This window comes from Podarcis filfolensis (assembly GCF_964270895.1).
Source record: "Podarcis filfolensis genome assembly, chromosome: 15".
Lineage (NCBI taxonomy): Eukaryota > Metazoa > Chordata > Lepidosauria > Squamata > Lacertidae > Podarcis > Podarcis filfolensis.
Window position 1 is genome coordinate 26,861,009 of NC_139618.1, and position 17,161 is coordinate 26,878,169.

Here is a 17,161-nt window from a genome sequence, read left to right on the forward strand (position 1 = left end):
GGGGGAGTTGTGCACATGCTTAATTCTCTCCCACTAAATCAATGGGATTTAAAGAGTGCTTAACTCTGGCAGGATCATGCCCTTTGCTTCTTGGAATGTGAGTAACACCCTCATTAATATTGCTGTGTTTAAGTGTGTTTGAACTATACAGCCTCCCACCCCCCACTCAGCCCGCAATTAAAAGCTACAATCAATACCAACATTAGATTAAGCCTGAACTTTACTGAACCTTGAAGAAAACCTCTTATTAAAATGAACATTAAAAAAAAATACAATTGTAAACTCACGATGTGGTCAATTGGTCAAAATCATAAGCACAGTTTAAGAAAGAGCAAGAGACTGAGTGACGTTGGCTTTCTTATTGAAAAGGCAGCTTAGCCGACGTGATAAAGTTATACTAGTGCAAAGAGTTTTGTAAGACTTTGGGGGAGGTCAAAATTTGAAGCTCTTGATAAACGAGGCATATCAGGGCACCTTTGGGAGGAATAAATAAATAAATATCACAGGGCAAAAAAGTCAACCCAAAAATAAGCATTGGGGCGGCTATGAATATCTTACACTGTAAACTTAAAAAGAAAAGAAAAACTTTTGCCAGTCACTTATGAAACTTCTCTCACCAGTAAAATGTTGCTCGCACCCACATCTTCTCATAAAACCTTAGAAAATGCATCATACGTGTTTCAACAAATTCAGCTATTGTTGATAATTTACCCATGATTCAGTCATTCGATGAAGTTAGCGCAAAATGCCAAAGTTACTATGAGCCTTTGGCATATTAAGTCCAATTAAATCTTCCAGAATTTTCAATTAATTCTATATATTTCTGGACCAGTTTCTCAGCTGGCTTTCGTTAGAGAATTTTTAAACAACACTTGCCAGTAAAAGATGGAAATGAGGATGAAACAGAGTCATTCATGATCTTGGCCATTCTTCAGATCTGCAAGTGAGTAGCTGAAAAGAGTGTGTCATCAGACTGGTTTGGGGACACTTACTAATATTCTTTGATAAATGTCAATGTTTTCTGATAAATGACGATAAAATTTGGTCATAGCCAAAGCTCATTAGACACTTGTGATTTATCAGTGAATTTTCCGCCTTTTCCCACTGGTCTCTGAAAACCCTGAGAGTTATTATTATTCATCATTTATAAATCATGTAAAGCTACCCAGATGCTGTACTAAAACATTTCTAACATTTACCATAGCAATGTAGGTTAAAATGAATGTTAGAAATGCAATGAACTGCTAACTCTCTTGGAAGGAATTCCTTCAGGATCAATCTATTCCTGAGGAAGTTTAGGACACAAAAGACTATGGATACTTAATCAGTTATATACACTGTCTGGGTTGCAAAACTAAAAACTAAAAAACCAGTGATTACATATACGTGGGCATTTATCAGCCAAGCTATCAGAGGTTCAAAGTAAATTTAAAAGCATTCCCTTGTGTCCTGGCTTTGGCTTAATCACACTGCACAAAATTCTTCAAAAATTAGCAGCACAAAAATCTGACTGGATTTGTGGGAAGTAGAATTTGTGACCACTTCATGGCTTTCAGTCAAATGCAGCCATGATTAATTTCTGAAGGATCGTGCCCATCAGTTTAAAAAACACTGCATTTACTAGAAAGCTTCATCTAGATATTTACCATCCAGTCCTAACCAACATGTATCTTTTTTTTTCTGAGAAAACCAACAAGACTATGTTAAGAGCATCATAAATAAATAATCTAGACAGCTACAGTTGTTGCTTCAATTACATCTAAAAGAGCACAGAACAGAAAGCTTTTTTAAAACAAAAAAAAATGGCTTATTTAGACTGACACATTCTATGCCTTCTTATTCATAGTTTTCAGTTTAAAAAAATGGCAACATTGGTAAAATTAAGTAAATACTAATTTAACACTGAGATTAGCTGCAGTGGATATATATATTATCGATCAGGTCTGGCAACTCCCGGCTGCTTCAGAATTAGAAATTCCCTAGCTGCAACCTTTGCCAAGTTGCCAAACCTTGGCACTGTAGCAAACATAGATAAAAGCTTGTCCCCAGCACTCAAATAAAAGGAAAGATGCTCTTTAACAACAAAGAGAGAAAAAGATTGTGCTTAACGTACCGAGACAGGTTGCATGTCCCACCTCAACTCCAAAAGTAGAAGAGGGTGATTCATTATTTCCACCAACAAAGTGTCTCTGGCATTTCTCCAGTGCCCCTACCATTCGTCTCTGCTTAACCAAAACTACACCGAGAGATAAGCCATTGGGTGTTTCCATTTTACAGGTGGGAAAGCAGAGGTTGAGATGCAGGGACTGGCCCAAATACACCCCAGGGCTTGGTATCCTCCAGATGTTCTGAACTACAAACCTTTGCTGGGGGGCATAGAGTTGGCTATCCCTGCCCCAGAGTGCATTCAAATGAGCCACCCAGAGTGGCTGGGGAAACCCAGACAGATGGGCGGGGTATAAATAATAAAATTTATTATTATTATTATTATTATTATTATTATTATTATTATTATTATGAACCATGTGGTATATTGGCCTCATTTCTCTGTCTCCTCACCTCACAAACACGCTCGACAAAAGGACTGGTTTTCTTTGGATGTTTCCTTATAAAAGGGTGAATGCAAACCCCTGTCTTTGAAGCAAGCTACAGAAATATAAAAGAAACACACACACTCAAAGGTCTTGTGCATTTGTGTTCCTTGTAGATTGCAGAGATGAGGGTCACTCCTAAATTCTGCGCAGTCCCTGGCACATCAAGCGTTAATGGTATGGCTCCATCTGCATTGAGTCCAATGGGGCATATAGTCCCAGGAAGGAGAGAGTAGGTTTGCAGCCTAATAGAAGCAGTTGTGTGGCTCACTGTTCCCAACACTCTTTGCCTAGGGACCCTCCAGCAAGGGAACTGCTGGAACTGCCATCCAATGCTGTCAGATAAGAACTCCTTCTCCCTAAAAGCAGATGAATAGGCAAGTCTGATTCTATGGCCTCCAATGGAAAGGGGGCAGAGAGGGCTGAATGCTCCCTGCACTAGCAGCTATGGGGGGAAACGAGGACAGAACCCTTTCCCTCAACATGCTAGATTTCCGCATGCAGAGAATGTTAAAGTTTTGGAAGAGCATTCCCTTCTGTGAGAACCTCACCTGCAAAGCCCAGAATCTGCTTCGCCTCCTTATTTGCTCTTTATGAGAGTTGGTCTAACACTGACAACCAACCGTTACTGGAGCATTCAACACGGGATTCTGGTTTGGGGCCAAGAAAAGGAACTGACCAACTGCTGCAATAATGCATCTGTATTTATTTATTTTAAGGGAGTTGGCCGGTCCAACCAGAATCCTAATGACACAAAAATTGTTACATCATCTCAGGTCATCTGGGATCATCTCAGATAGGACATGCAGGGTGCTCAGGCCCCTTCATCAATTCTGTGTGGGGTGCTGAGTGGTAGACTTCTTAAACTGATCTTCAAATGTGCAAAGATGAATTGCCCATCCACTGGCGAGAAGCGATCTCACATTAGCCATACACTACACCTACATTGGCCACGGCTGACAATTTTTTTTAAAGACCCCGAAACAGAACTTGCGCACCCGGAGTTGCCCAAACGGACAGAGAAAAAGCACATCCTGTCAGAGCCTCATGTGTACATTTGGACTACAGTAATTTAACTTGTTGGTTCATTAAAACACTTCAGAGCATCTCCGGGATTCTTGCTCTGAATCCTATTAGCGGACTGCCTTGTAATATGTTTGTTTGCAGAGTATTAGATACACAAGAAATATGCCGAACTCTATATGCTGCACTCAAGCCAAATGTTTGCACAGGGACTAAACCAAGGCATTCTCAGGCACCAGTTTCAGCTTTCTGCCACTACAGGCAAAACCAGGAAGGAAAAGCAGTGCTGTGAGACCCAGAGACCAATTTGCCTGGCAGGCTTCTACCCAGAGCCTAGGAAAAAGATGCCACAAGGAGCCGATTCCCAAAGCAGCCATCAGCCACGAAAGGGAAGAGGTTTCTCCCCAAATAATAGAGGTTTTCTAAGATTCATTCCCCAAAGGTATAACCAGACACGCAAGGAACACAAAAGATCAGTTATGTTCAAGAACCAAAAACATGTATTCAGGAAAACTGGTGCAGCTGGATTAAGTCATTGCAAAACTGAAATGGGGAATATTTTTAACCCAACATTTTAAAAAGGAACTGCCCTACTGTCAAACTTGGTTCACACACTGATAATGGCATTTTATTCATTTTTTAAATTAGGTTAGTCTCTCAGCTTGAGCAACATAGTTTTTAGAACAAACCCAAATCAAATGTTTGAGTTACTTGGCAAAGATCATAATTGGTTTCCATGTATTAACACCCCCTCTAAATAAATAGATTGCTGATCTTCTTAATAGGTTACATTGCTTTTGTGAATTAATCTGTTAAAATAAGCTGTGAAAGTTTACAGCCCAAACTGATAGCATCCATTTTAAACTCCCCGTTTTCAGAGGAAGTGTCTTTTTCCCTTCCAAAAAGAGAGATTTAATCCAGAAACCAACCCTGAGGTTGTAGTAAACAGAGTGTAAATTTCTGTTTGTTTTTATTTATTTTTAAAAATGTATACTTGGCTTCCTCAGAAGTGATTTTCAAAGCATCTTACAATAACCAAACATTTTTTTTAAAAAAGTCACATATCAATTACAAAATGGCTCAATGCCCAAAATAATTATCGTTCAAACATCGCAAATGCACCGTGAGGTCAGAAATAAAGCTTGCAAAGAGATAGTGGGGGGGAAGGAATTTTTGGGAGGAGGGGGAATAACAGGAACCAAATCAAGAGCTGCTCCAAACTTTAATTCATGAAAAAGGGATGAGATGGAAGCAACAAGACAACTGATGTTGGCATAGCTAACTATGTAGATTGGAACAGAGCCATAGCGGGTAGTAACTGAGAGCGCATGTCTAAGCTGGTGTATGTCCCTTTGAGTTTGATGGTACTTACTCCCAGGTAAGTGGGCACAGGGTTTCAATCAGAAGGAGTCATGTCCTTCCAAGCAAATGGGCAGGAGTTCATTTATTTCCCCAGGAACCCTGACATATACATCACAACCCACCCTCAAATAGAGCTGGGTGATATATTGTCCGAAACCAGTTTGAAGTCCATATCATGATATCAGTTTCATAAATGTTGACCTGGCAATATATCGCAAATCATTATATGTGCATGTGTGTGTTATGCAAAAATCACAATGTGGGAAAACTGTGAAGCCAGCCAATGCCTCTACATAACTCCAGCTTTATTTCAGTCATTGTGATCAGTATATTGCGATGTTTAGCTGGTGATATGATGCTGAAAACCAGATATCGCCCAGCCCTACAGTGTTCGCCTCTACGCAGTTCCATCCTTATTTCAGACATTGTGATATATCAGTATATTGTGATTTTTAGCTGGTAATACCATATTTTTCGTCCCATAGGACGCACCTAGTTTTTTTGGGGGGGGAATAAAGGAAAAAAATGTTTCCCTTTATTTCCCCCCAAAAAACAGGTCGGGGAACAGCGGTATGGCAGCGCTCCACCTCCCCGCTGTCCCCTGAGCTTGTGGGGCTGGTGCTGGGGAGAAGCGCACTTCTCCCCAGCGCCAGCCTCCAAACCAGGTCGAGGAACAGCGGGATGGCGGAGCTGCGCCTCCCCGCTGTCCCCCGAGCTTGTGGGGCTGGCCGATGTCTGCGAGGGGCGCTCTGCTTCAGGGCGCCCTTCGCGCCGGGCGGCAGGCTGCTATTCGCAGCATGGGGAGCCCTGCAGGAACTCCCGCAGGGCTCCCCACGCTGCAGATGTCTGCCCGGCGCGAGGGGCGCTCTGCTTCAGGGCGCTCCATGCGCCGGGCGGCAGGCTGCTATCTGCAGCCTAGGGAGCCCTGCGGGAACTCCCGCAGGCTCCCCAGGCTTGCTGATAGCGTCCTGAAGCCTGGAGAGCGAGAGGGGTCAGTGCGCACCGACCCCTCTCGCTCTCCAAGCTTCAGCGAAAGCCTGTATTCACCCCATAGGACGTACACAGATTTCCCCTTCATTTTTGGAGGGGGAAAAGTGCATCCTATAGGGCGAAAAATATGGTATATCACAATATTGAAAAGCAGGTGTCACCTAGCCCTACACTCAAAGCATCAGCCCCTCCACCACTTTAGCTATTAAAATGTTTCTAAAATGGATAAAATGTCAGAAAGTGCCAACCAGCCTGGATAGAAGCAGTTCCTCTTTCTGCTGTATCTCAAAGCCACTAGTGCAACTCTGGCTATATAATATAGTGAGGAGGACGCTGGACTTCCTACAGGCCTCCCATCCCTCTCTCTTCTCCTGGCGCCCACTTGGCCATCATCTCGAATCTCTCCTCCCCATTTATTCTACTCCTGGTAGCATGAGGTTAATGTGAAACTCTACATCATGCTTCTAACTTTAAGAAAAACAAAAAAAATAGCAGGCCTATTGAAAGGAAACTCAGCTCTACTGGCTGCAGTCAAGGAAGTGAGGAACAAGGTCGCATAAAGAAGACTGTGAAAACAGATTCTGGAGGCAAGGTTTGACTGCTGAGCTCAAGAGGGAAACCAAAAGGACGTACCTGTGTTGCTCTACTGTCTCGTTGTCCGGAAGCTCTGCCCCACAGACGCTGCACTGTTCGCCAATGGCTCGGTTCTCAGTTTTTATACCCACAGCCAGTTCCCCGAGCTTGCTGAACAGCTCTCTCTGGATGAAGCCTTGTGGGAGGAGCCCCCCGTAGGCGCTGAAGTCCATAGACACCGCGAGAGCCGGCTGAACGTGCAGAGCGGGTGCCATGGAGGACGGGATGCTCAGCATGGAGTCGCCTTTGTGATTGGGTAGCACGGGGTAGATGCCCATCGTCTTGTCGCCGTGGGAAACCATGAGATCTGGCCCAGCCGGCGGGCCTTGGACCACCTCCGAGGACTGGTCAGCATTCTCGTCACGGGGGTAGTGAAGTTCGCGGGCACTTGTGATGACGCTGCTGCGCGTGGGGGTGCCGGGCCCTTGCTTGCTCTTGTCATCGCCTTTGTCCCCCACGGAAGCGCTCAAGTCGGCCGTCCGTGGGCTCTCGTGGCTGGAGGCCTCCTCCACCTGCATCGCTTCCGTCTTCACCTCGGACAGGTTTGGGTGGCGGCCGCCGGCAGAGTGCAAGTCTTCGGGGCCGCTGTGCTGCAGCGCCCCTTGCAGCAAGGACTGGCCGATGGACATGAGGCTGTCGACGGCGGCCTTGGTGGGGCTCATGGCCGAGAGTCCGAAGGAGGTGGAGACCGAGGGGCTTTGCTCCACCATCAGGCTCTGGCTGGCCAGGCTGGAGTAGCCACTCTCTTCACTGGAATGCTTGGAGATGAGTATGTTTTTAATGTACTTTGACTTCCGGTCTTCTTCCTCTTCGGTGCTGCCGTCAGCCATGTTGGCCTCGGCGTCGTTGTCTTCCGATGCTTGAATGGTCTCCAGGATCTTCAAGCACTGCTCCTCCAGGTACTCAATCTCCAGGATCTCAGCAGCGTAAAGAAGGTCATCCAGGTCTTCGACTTTAGCCTGCAAGGTTGCCGTGTAGGCGTACTCCAGGATCTGCTGGAATGTCTTTGGCGAGAGGAAGTCCAAGGTGTAGTGCTGACTGTTGCGGTGGAAGAGGATCTCGAACATTTTGCTGGTGCAAGCCAGCACTGTCCGGTGGGCGTGGAACTCTTGGCTGTCCACCAAGATCACCACATCGCACAAGGTCCCAGCCAAGCGCATCTGGTTGGCTTTCTGCAGGAGGCCGGTGGCGTGGCTGGGGTTCTGGAGCTGTATCATACCCATCTTAGTCAAATCCATAACACTCCCGGGGTCTAGGCATCAGGGAGTCTTTCCACTGCAGGATCCGGAGCTGTCATAAAGGAAGGGAAATGGAGGGAGGGAGAGAAGAGAGAGAGAAATTGAGAAAAGGCGGTGGGAATGTGGCACACAGTGTGATGAGATCGAACGGAGAACCCCAAGAAGTCAAGTAGAGAACTCATCCCCTGCCAAAAAGAAGAAGAAAACAACTAGACACCAAAGGTGAAAGGGGGCCTGTGTCTCTGCATCCTATGGGTGAATTGGAGAGAGGAAGGAAAGGGTGGGATTGTGGGTGGGGAAACACTCCTATTTGCTCTGCTTTGCTTTCCCCTCCATCCAACAAGCCACTTTTGGACAGAGACAACTGAAGGTTTGGTGTGGGTGGAAAGCAAAGTTAACCCTGGGCACACAGCTAAATCGGTAGAGGGACGGTGAGGGGAGGCACAATAACTGCAGAGCAAACAAACCCATGATTTCTACCCCAGTAGCCTTTCCCAAAGAATTCCCCAGCCCACAACTTGAAAAGATAGAGGGTGGGGGAGGACATCCTCCCTTCCTTTCTCCTCCTTGCCTTCAGCTGTGGCCCTGGGCAGAATCACCTCTTCCACAACCCCACAGAGCCTTTTCCAGGACAAAAGTGCAGCCAGGGGGAATGGCTGGGATCCTGGCCAGCAGCTTTTCTCTCCTTTGTTCCTGGGAGGAGTGGGGGGAGTTCCATGGGGCCGAGAGGAGTGAGAGCGCATACGGAGGTTACTCAAGCCAGCGCTGGGGAGCCTAAATTTTACTATCCATATGAGACTCTCCCCCCACACACACACACTTCCTCAAACCCAAGCCCACTCTCCTCCAAAGGAGACCAAGATGATACCCAGCCAGCCAACAGACAAATAGTCCATTCTGAATAGCATCTTCTTTAGACTACATTATTAGAGCGAATATACAAACTGCCTAACATCCCTTTCTCCTGCCCGGGCTCTCACATATACACAAACACATCAGCTTCTAAGCGTACACACACAACAAGCACACACTGCAAAAGCAGATTTGGCATTAAAAGGTTAACCCCAACTACTTGGAGGTGGGTAGAGATAGGGTTGCAATGACTAAAAAGGGTTTTGCCCCCGCCCGCCCCCTGCACGCTTATAGGCAACGACACCCCTTTGCCACAACTTTCTAGAATCAATGCAGCAGTAGCTGCAGTTGATATAACAACACGCAACACTTTCCCCTGTTGGAAGGCTCTGAGGGTCCCGGTTTCTAGGGCTGCCTCCCTTGACTCCCACCATAAGTCTCTGGGAGAGTGGGGTGTTGACTTCTCCCCACCCACAAACACCCACAGGTAGCTCTTTAGCTTTTAATGCCCCGAACCACGAAGCAATGGGCTCCTAACTCTCACCCGGTTCCAGCATCCTCAGAGCCTCCGTACGGCAGAGTGCAGAACTAAGAAAAGGGGGTGTCACCCTAGAATAATTCAACCCCAGGAAACAGGAGCTGGGGGAAACTCGGGACTCGGTCCCCAGGTCCCGGTCAGGTCTCACTCGCTTCCCACCGACCAGGCTCGATACCCGAACCCTAGTACTTTTTCCCATCCGCACCAGCGCTAGAATGGATCGCTCCTCATCTGAGCTTCTAAGCAGAGCTTTCGGTTCACAATTGATCCAGGGTGAAGATTGGGGAGTAATCTTATTTGTTTATTTTTTGTGTGTGGGGTGCGCGTATTTTTATGACTTTGCGGGAGAGGGCTCTTTGTGGCGCAAGTCTGAACTGTGCCATCAAGGGAGAAGCGAGCAGGGCGCGTTTACTGGCAAGGATATATTCATGAGGTCCAGAAGCCGCGATTTAACCCAGCAGGGGAAAGAAAGCAAGGCGAAATCCCCTCGTATTTTGCAACTAAAGCAGGAGGAGGGGAAAGAAAACACCCTATCTATATATATTTAATATGAGTAAGGGGGAAAACGCTTTTTTAAAAAGACGTCTTCTTTGCACTTCTCTTCAACACCCGCCCCCCCCCAAAGCAACCTAATTCATAGTACAGTTAAGCCGGGAGAGTGTACATTTATTTTTCAGAACTGAGATCGAGGAGATATATACTGCCCACCAAGCAAGCACTTGAATTGGGCTTGGAGGGGGGTGAATCCGCGTGTGTCCATCAAATTGGAAGCCAAAACTCCTTTGGGGCTGGAAGCAAAAGAAGTCCGAAAATCCGAGGTCTGTGTTGTTTTAGCCTCGTTGTTCGCTGGCGCCCTTTGCGCCGGTTGCGGCGCGCAGGCGGAGGCCTTCAATCCCCACACCACGCACACATTTTAAAACAAGGTGCAATTCTGATGTTGGGGTAACTGACCTGTTCGTCTGTGCCCCTTCTCCAAATAATTCGCTTTGAGCAACCTCCAACTATTTTGACCAACAGTTGCTTCCGATGGCCCTGCAAACGCATATGACCGCCCCCAAAATACGTGTCCTCGAGCAGAGCCCTGTTCCGCCAGGCACGAGGATGAGGAACCCAGGGCTCGCACACCCCGGCCGCCGCACGCCCTCGGCAGCCTCCGCGCACAACCAACACGCGCAACTGCCGGCGCTCACCGCGCACCCCGACCTTTGCACCATCCCCAAAGATAGCAAGGTTGGAGCAAAGTGCAACCGCCCCGCTTCCCCCCGAAGAAGAGCAAGTTGGTATCCCCCACTCGAACAGGAAACCCCAAATATTCTACTCTCTTGCACGGGATGCTGTTCCCTTTGCAACTGCGTAGGAGCGCACAGTCCACAATCTCCTTGTGCTTTCTAACATCAAATGATTATTTTATTGACATAAGGGATTTCCTTGCCTTTTTAATCCTTTTTTCCTTCCTTCTCGGCCTTTAAAAAAATATATATATTTTAAAACTATTGTCCCCGGGCGCGCAAATGCTGCTTCTTCGCGTGCCGTAGTCCAGCCAGGCTCACACGCTCCACGACTTCGGCCACTGTCCTGCGCTCGCACGCCACTCCGCTCCCCAAGAAAAAGAATAAATGCCCCGAAAAACTTGCGGCGCGCTCCCCAGGCGCCCTGCAAAGTGTCCCGAACTGACAACCCTCCCCCCTATGTTCCCCTCTCCAAAGAATGGGAGGGAAGGAGGAAGAAGAAGAAAAACGCCATCAACCACCACAACAAAAAAGACCCTTCCTTGGGGCACTTTTTCTCTCCCCCACCCCAAGTTTTGCGCAGGAGCCCTCGGGGGCCGTCGCTTGCCCCGTGCGTAATTGCGCACGCCAGCCCAAGGAGCAAGTTTTTGGCTCGGTCCCGCTCTCGGAGACTTACCGGGCTCTGCACCGCGGAACTCTTGCGGGCTGCTAAAGAAGCAGCGGCGGCGGAGGCAGGAGGAGGAGGCGGCAGTGGCGGAGGAGCGGCGGCGGCCGGAGGAACAGCATCGCCGGCGCGTCAGGCGAGTTCGCAGCGCCCGCTCTCAGGCTCTCTAGCTGCGCTCGGCGGCGCGGCTAGCAAATCACCAGCGGCTGCCTGACGTTGCCACGGCTGGCGAGGCGCGTCGGGGCCGCCCCCTGCTCTCCTCCCCTGCGAAGCCCCAGCCAGGCACCATCTTGACTGCTGGCACCGACGGCTCCTGCCCACAAGCGGCCGCGCGCGGCGCAGCGCCCGGACCCGGCCTAGCCACGGCCAGCCAGCGCACGGAGCCGGACGCCGGGGCAGCACAACCAAGTCGGGGATGGCCTGACCCCTAGCTGCCAAAGACGCCTCTGCTGCTCTGGTTGCAGCTGGGCTATTGGCTACGCGCGGGGCCAAGAGTCCGGCGCTCAGGAGTTGCGCCCGCGCCACGGGAGAAAATTCAACAGGGAGCGAGGGAGGGGAGGGGACCCCTGTTGAATTTCGACCTGCTCGACGGCTCTTGGAGGCGCGGAAGGGGAGGGGCTGCTGCTGCCAAGGAGGGCAACGGGGCTTGCTTACACCTCGAGGGGCTGCCTAAGCGTTAGTCTGCCTGCACCATACGCGGTTCTCGCGTGCAAAAGAACCCCTTGACTGACGACGGCGCGGTGGACTGCCGGGACGTAGTGGAAGAAGCAGCCCCGATCTACGGTTGGACAGGGCTGCCTTGGGAATGGAGAGGCGCCGATGCTTCAGCAGTGGAATTGGATGTCTGGCCTGCATTCTGATGGAAATATTCCCTAAAGCGAGGGTGCACGGCAGGGCGCTCCGCACGTGCCCAGATGCACTCTTTTTTAGCCCACTTACCAGTTCCTCCCCGAGGATTTCTTTTCAGTCCCTTGAGTCAAATGAATCTTGATGTTACAGATACCACCCAATCGCTCGTGCGCTTAACCCACTTTCTGTCACCAAACACACACACACACACACACACAGAGAGAGAGAGAGAGAGAGAGAGAGAGAGAGAGAGAGAGAGAGAGAGAGCCTGCAACTCAGGACCCAGACAAGGTTCGCCACCAACCGACGCACACGCTTCCTGATGCGCTCCTAGGGACTCCGGATTGGGATTCGACCCGTGGAAACGCCGTGCGCATGGGGACTGCAGAGAAGCGGTCCACATGATGCGGGAGAGGGCTAGTAGGATTAAAATGAGCCCCTCCCCCCCAACATTGCCCAGCTCCCTTTGATCCAGTCCATCTGTGACCAGATGTTTTCGGGGCAGTAACTAAAGGAACAGGACCGTTTCAAGCACAATATTACACAGCGCGGACCTGTTGTAACTCGCCGCACCTTCTTCTGGGTGGGTTGGTGGGTGGAATTCCGGATTGACAACCCGATGCGCTCAGAGGGGCAGCCCCAGAAAGTTGCGCTGGGTTTACTGGAAAGCCCGATCCGGAAAATACGCGCGGGACAAGCGCGCGCGCGCCATAGGGGCTCCCGAGGGCTACTGCTGCTGCTGCTGCTGGACAGCGCTCTCCCTCTGCCCGGATCAAATATGGAGGCGGCGGCAGCAGACGCCTACGGGAGGGGCGGAGGGGGATGGATCAAAGCCCCCCTCCTTTCTCTCTCCACTCCGCCTCCCTGCTGCTACCTGCTGCTGCTCAAACTCGCGAGCCCCAGCTGGACGCCCCCGTCCGCACCGCAACACACACGCCCCAGGTTAAAACAAGAAAACGCGTGCGCTTCGCCACCGCGCATCCAAAATTAAGACAAAGACTCTCCGTCCCCGCACCCATCCAGTGTTCTGCCGTCTGCGAGACATGCAAGGGATTCTTCGCTCCTCGCCCTCCTCCTTTGCCAGTCCTCGTCGTCTCCCCGCTACACACGGACTACAGTGGTACCTCAGGTTAAGTACTTAATTCGTCCCGGAGGTCCGTTCTTAACCTGAAACTGTTCTTAACCTGAAGCACCACTTTAGCTACTGGGGCCTCCCGCTGCCGCCGTGCCGCTGCTGCACAATTTCTGTTCTCATCCTGAAGCAAAGTTCTTAACCCGAGGTACTATTTCTGGGTTAGCGGATTCTGTAACCTGAAGCGTATGTAAGCTGAAGCGTATGTAACCCGAGGTACCACTGTAGTTCGCACGCCCAGGTAGATCCACGCAGCGGTTAAAACCAGATGGGCGGGATATAAATCACCCCCACCATCATTAAAAATTCTTAAAGGAAACGAGGGGTGGGGGAAGACAACGGTGGGAAGAGTGGCTGGGATGGTGACTTCACAAGTCAAAATGTCCTGAAACTCGAGAGGGTGTTTCATGCGTTGCAAAATGTTGGGGGGGGGTAGGGGATTTCTTTCTTTCAGTCCGGGTTATACGAAGCTGCCATATTACTGAGCCAGGCCATATTACTGAGCCAGGCCATATTACTGAGTGGCAGCAGCTGTCCAGGATTTCAGGCCCCGGGGGAAAATGAGTAGCTGCAGAAGTGAGAGGGTTAAATAATTCACACACAGTCCATCCTCTTAGAATCAGTAATTCCAAATGGAGTGGGAGGGGGGGTCCAACATATCTTTGTGCTTTCGGAGGACTGGTAACAGGTTGCAAATATACACAGCTGCTGATGCCACTGAAGCTGCTCTCCTGCTATGCATGCTTACTTGGGGGTTTGCTGAGTAAACATGCACAGGAGTGCCCTGGAAATGTCCCTGTAACCCCAACATACCCCCTAAAATGGGAGGCTCACTCACTGTGAGTATCTCTGCATGCTCTGTCCTGGCCAGAGACTCATACAGAGAAGCAGCAGGTAGACTCCCTCTGGGTTCTGCTCTTCCTCACTCCTACACGCTGTAAAAGCAGGAGTAAAGAGCACAGGGGAACCTCTACTTTCAATTTACAGTGCCGCTGATGTCCCCCACTTCTTAGAAGTCTGAAAAATGCAATTGAGAATGGAGGGCCAACGGCTTAGTCCCCATCACAGACTGAGCAAGCGAGAAATGGAAAAAGAACAATTTTCAAGTTCCTTCCAAGAAAGCTGCTCCTCCAGTTTGCTTCTTTCTCTTGGCTGTTGTAAGAGCAATTTTGCCAAAACAGGGAAAATGCACACTTAACTCTCTACATCTTAAGCTTCAGTTAATCAATTGGTTAGACAGAGGGAAGGTGGAGAGGGGTATCAGTGTGGGCATACTGATTGGAAGCTTGGAAGTGGGCCAGCCCTGACACCTGACTTTTGAATGCTAATATGACAGTTTTCAAAAATGTTTGGGATGCAAGAATCCTCTTCAACAGCATGAAAGTAACCGACACTCGAACTTGTGGACACGAAGCTGAATGTAGGAAGATTCAGGACAGATTCAAAAAAAAGTACTTCTTCATACAGCCTGTAGCAGCTGAACTAAAGAACTCACTCCCACTGGAAGCAGCAATGGTCAACTTGGATGGCTTTGAGAAAGGGTTGGACAAATTCATGGGGGAAAAGGCTACTGATGGCTTCTAGGCATGACGCAGGCTGGGCCCTGCTCCCACTGCCAGAGGCAGTAATGTTCCTGAGAAAGAATTGGCGGGAAGAGTGCTCTTGCGCTCAGAACCTGCTTGCCACTTATCCCCTTGCATCTGGGTGTGAGAACTGGTCCACTGGCCTGATCCAGAAGCTCTTCTTATAAAGATGGGAACAGGGAGGAACTCGGGGTAATGTCGGGGGGTGCGGTTCACAGTCATTGCACAGCCCCATGTCCTGTTTGCTGTTAAAATGGAAAATTAGCAAAGTTAGGTAAGTTTAGACAGGAGTATTCAAGTGCCTTGTTTGCATATAGAATACAGTCTGTGTTTTAATATACAGTGGTACCTCGGGTTAAGAACTTAATTCATTCTGGAGGCCCATTCTTAACCTGAAACTGTTCTTAACATGAGGTACCACTTTACCTAACGGGGCCTCCCTCTGTTGCCACACCACCGCGGCACAATTTCTGTTCTCATCCTGAAGCAAAGTTCTTAACCCGAGGTACTATTTCTGGGTTAGCGGAGTCTGTAACCTGAAGCGTCTGTAACCCGAGGTACCACTGTAATAGAATCGTAGAACTGTAGAGTTGAAAGGGACCCTGAGGATCATCTGGTCCAAACCCCGCTGCAAGGCAGGATTATGCAGCTGTTCCATTTGGGGATCAAACCTGCAACCTTGGAACGATCAGCCCCAAGCTCTAACCAACTGAGCTATCCAGGCCAAGTATGAACCATTTGTCTTATGCCGCCGCCCTGTAGATGATATTATATATTAGGTCACTTACTTCAGAATGTGGCAATTCATCCCTACTACAGTGTTCGAAATGCCCATTGTTCTAGGTGCAGTTTGTGACGGGGAATTTCATTAGTGCAAGCATATTCTGAGCTCCGGGCACAGTACTGTGCCCTAAGATTTCAGATTAAAACTGCAGAGTGGAAGGAAAGGAAGACCTTTTCCTGCCTCCCCACTTCCAGCTACTTTCTGAAGACTGGAGAAGAGACCCTCTTAAAAATATTATGGGCAGGGGAAGGACTTGTATTCTTGTTACAAAAAAGTTGCGCCTAGACATTCTGTTGTTGCGCCCATAAACTCTGTATAGTTAAAGCTATGGTTTTTCCAGTAGTGATGTATGAAGTGAGAGCTGGACCATAAAAAAGGCTGATCACAGAAGAATTGATGCTTTTGAATTATGGTGCTGGAGGAGACTCTTGAGAGTCCCATGGACTGCAAGAAGATCAAACCTATCCATTCTGAAGGAAATCAGCCCTGAGTGCTCACTGGAAGGACAGATCCTGAAGCTGAGGCTCCAATACTTTGGCCACCTCATGAGAAGAGAAGACCCCCTGGAAAAGACCCTGATGTTGGGAAAGATTGAGGGCACAAGGAGAAGGGGACGACAGAGGACAAGATGGTTGGACAGTGTTCTTGAAGCTACCAGCATGAGTTTGACCAAACTGCGGGAGGCAGTGGAAGACAGGAGTGCCTGGCGTGCTCTGGTCCATGGGGTCACGAAGAGTCGGACACGACTAAACAACAACAACAAGGTACCATTTAGCTCCTCGCTGCCATATCACAGTTTCTAACACAGCTCTTGTCCATCGGCCTGCTGCTGAGTGGGGCTGTGGCCTTCTTCCCTGAAGTCTTGCCCTGAGGAGCTCAAAAGGAGGCCATCGTCTAGAGGCAGAGACCTGTTATGCATGAAGAAGGTTCCAGGTTCAGGCCCAGATAGCATCTTCAGGGAGGGCTGGGGTGAGATCTGCCTGAAACCCTGCAGAGGAGCTGCAAGTCAGTGTAGACAATGCTGAACTAGATGCACCAACCATCTGGTTTGATTTAAGGAAGCTTCCTTGACTCTCTTTGGCCCATGGAATATCAGGCTCAGGGCCTTGAAGTGTTTCTGCTTTAAGCTTCCTTGGTTCCTATGACCAATCCTAGTAAGAGGCAGGGTGGAGAAAGGCCCTCGGGGTTGGCTGGAGGAAGCTCTGATTAGACAGGAATTGGAGCTGCTTGCGCATACACAAACAAACCCCCCTCTTGTGATAAGGTTTTATTATTTATTTCTAAAGTCCCAGCTCAGCAAACAAGCAGGACTTATATAGGGCATTTTCTGGTGTCACAGAATGACCATGAAAGGCTGAGAGCAAAGATTTACTGCTGGCCTTTATAGAGAGGACAAGGGTGGGAAATTGCAAGATTACGATGAAATGGGCGGCGGCGGCAGGGCAGGGGGGAGAGAAAGGGGAAAACAGTGTCTGGTGGGTGAACAAATCTGCTCCTCAGAATAGAGAGAGGCTGCGATGGAGGCTGTGATGAGCAGATTTGGAATACAGAAAGTCAGACCATTTGTCCATTTAGCTCAGTACTCCCTACACTGGCTGGCAGCACCTCTCCAGGGCTTCAGGTGGGGGTGTTCCCCAGCTTCAGGCTGAATTGCATTCCAGCTTGGAATCCCCTTCTAGAGTACATCTGGTGG

The 17,161-nt window shown here is 49.2% G+C and overlaps 1 protein-coding gene across 4 annotated transcripts in view; it reads right to left on the bottom strand.

Moving 5' to 3' along the window:
- The window catches only part of ZBTB16 (zinc finger and BTB domain containing 16), a 192,958-nt gene extending 180,245 nt beyond the window's left edge, over positions 1-12,713 (bottom strand). Inside the window, exons 1-2 of one of the 4 annotated variants that reach the window (XM_083588615.1) lie at positions 12,524-12,713; positions 6,600-7,889 (exon numbers count right to left, since the gene is read on the bottom strand). In XM_083588615.1, the coding sequence (XP_083444741.1) occupies positions 6,600-7,837 (1,238 nt within the window). In that variant the 5' untranslated portion in view covers positions 7,838-7,889; positions 12,524-12,713. Of the gene's footprint in view, positions 1-6,599; positions 7,890-10,178; positions 10,904-11,132; positions 11,412-12,059; positions 12,402-12,523 lie in introns of those variants that run through there. The other 3 variants (XM_083588616.1, XM_083588617.1, XM_083588618.1) reach the window with 3 other exon arrangements.
- Positions 12,714-17,161: the final 4,448 nt, after the last annotated feature.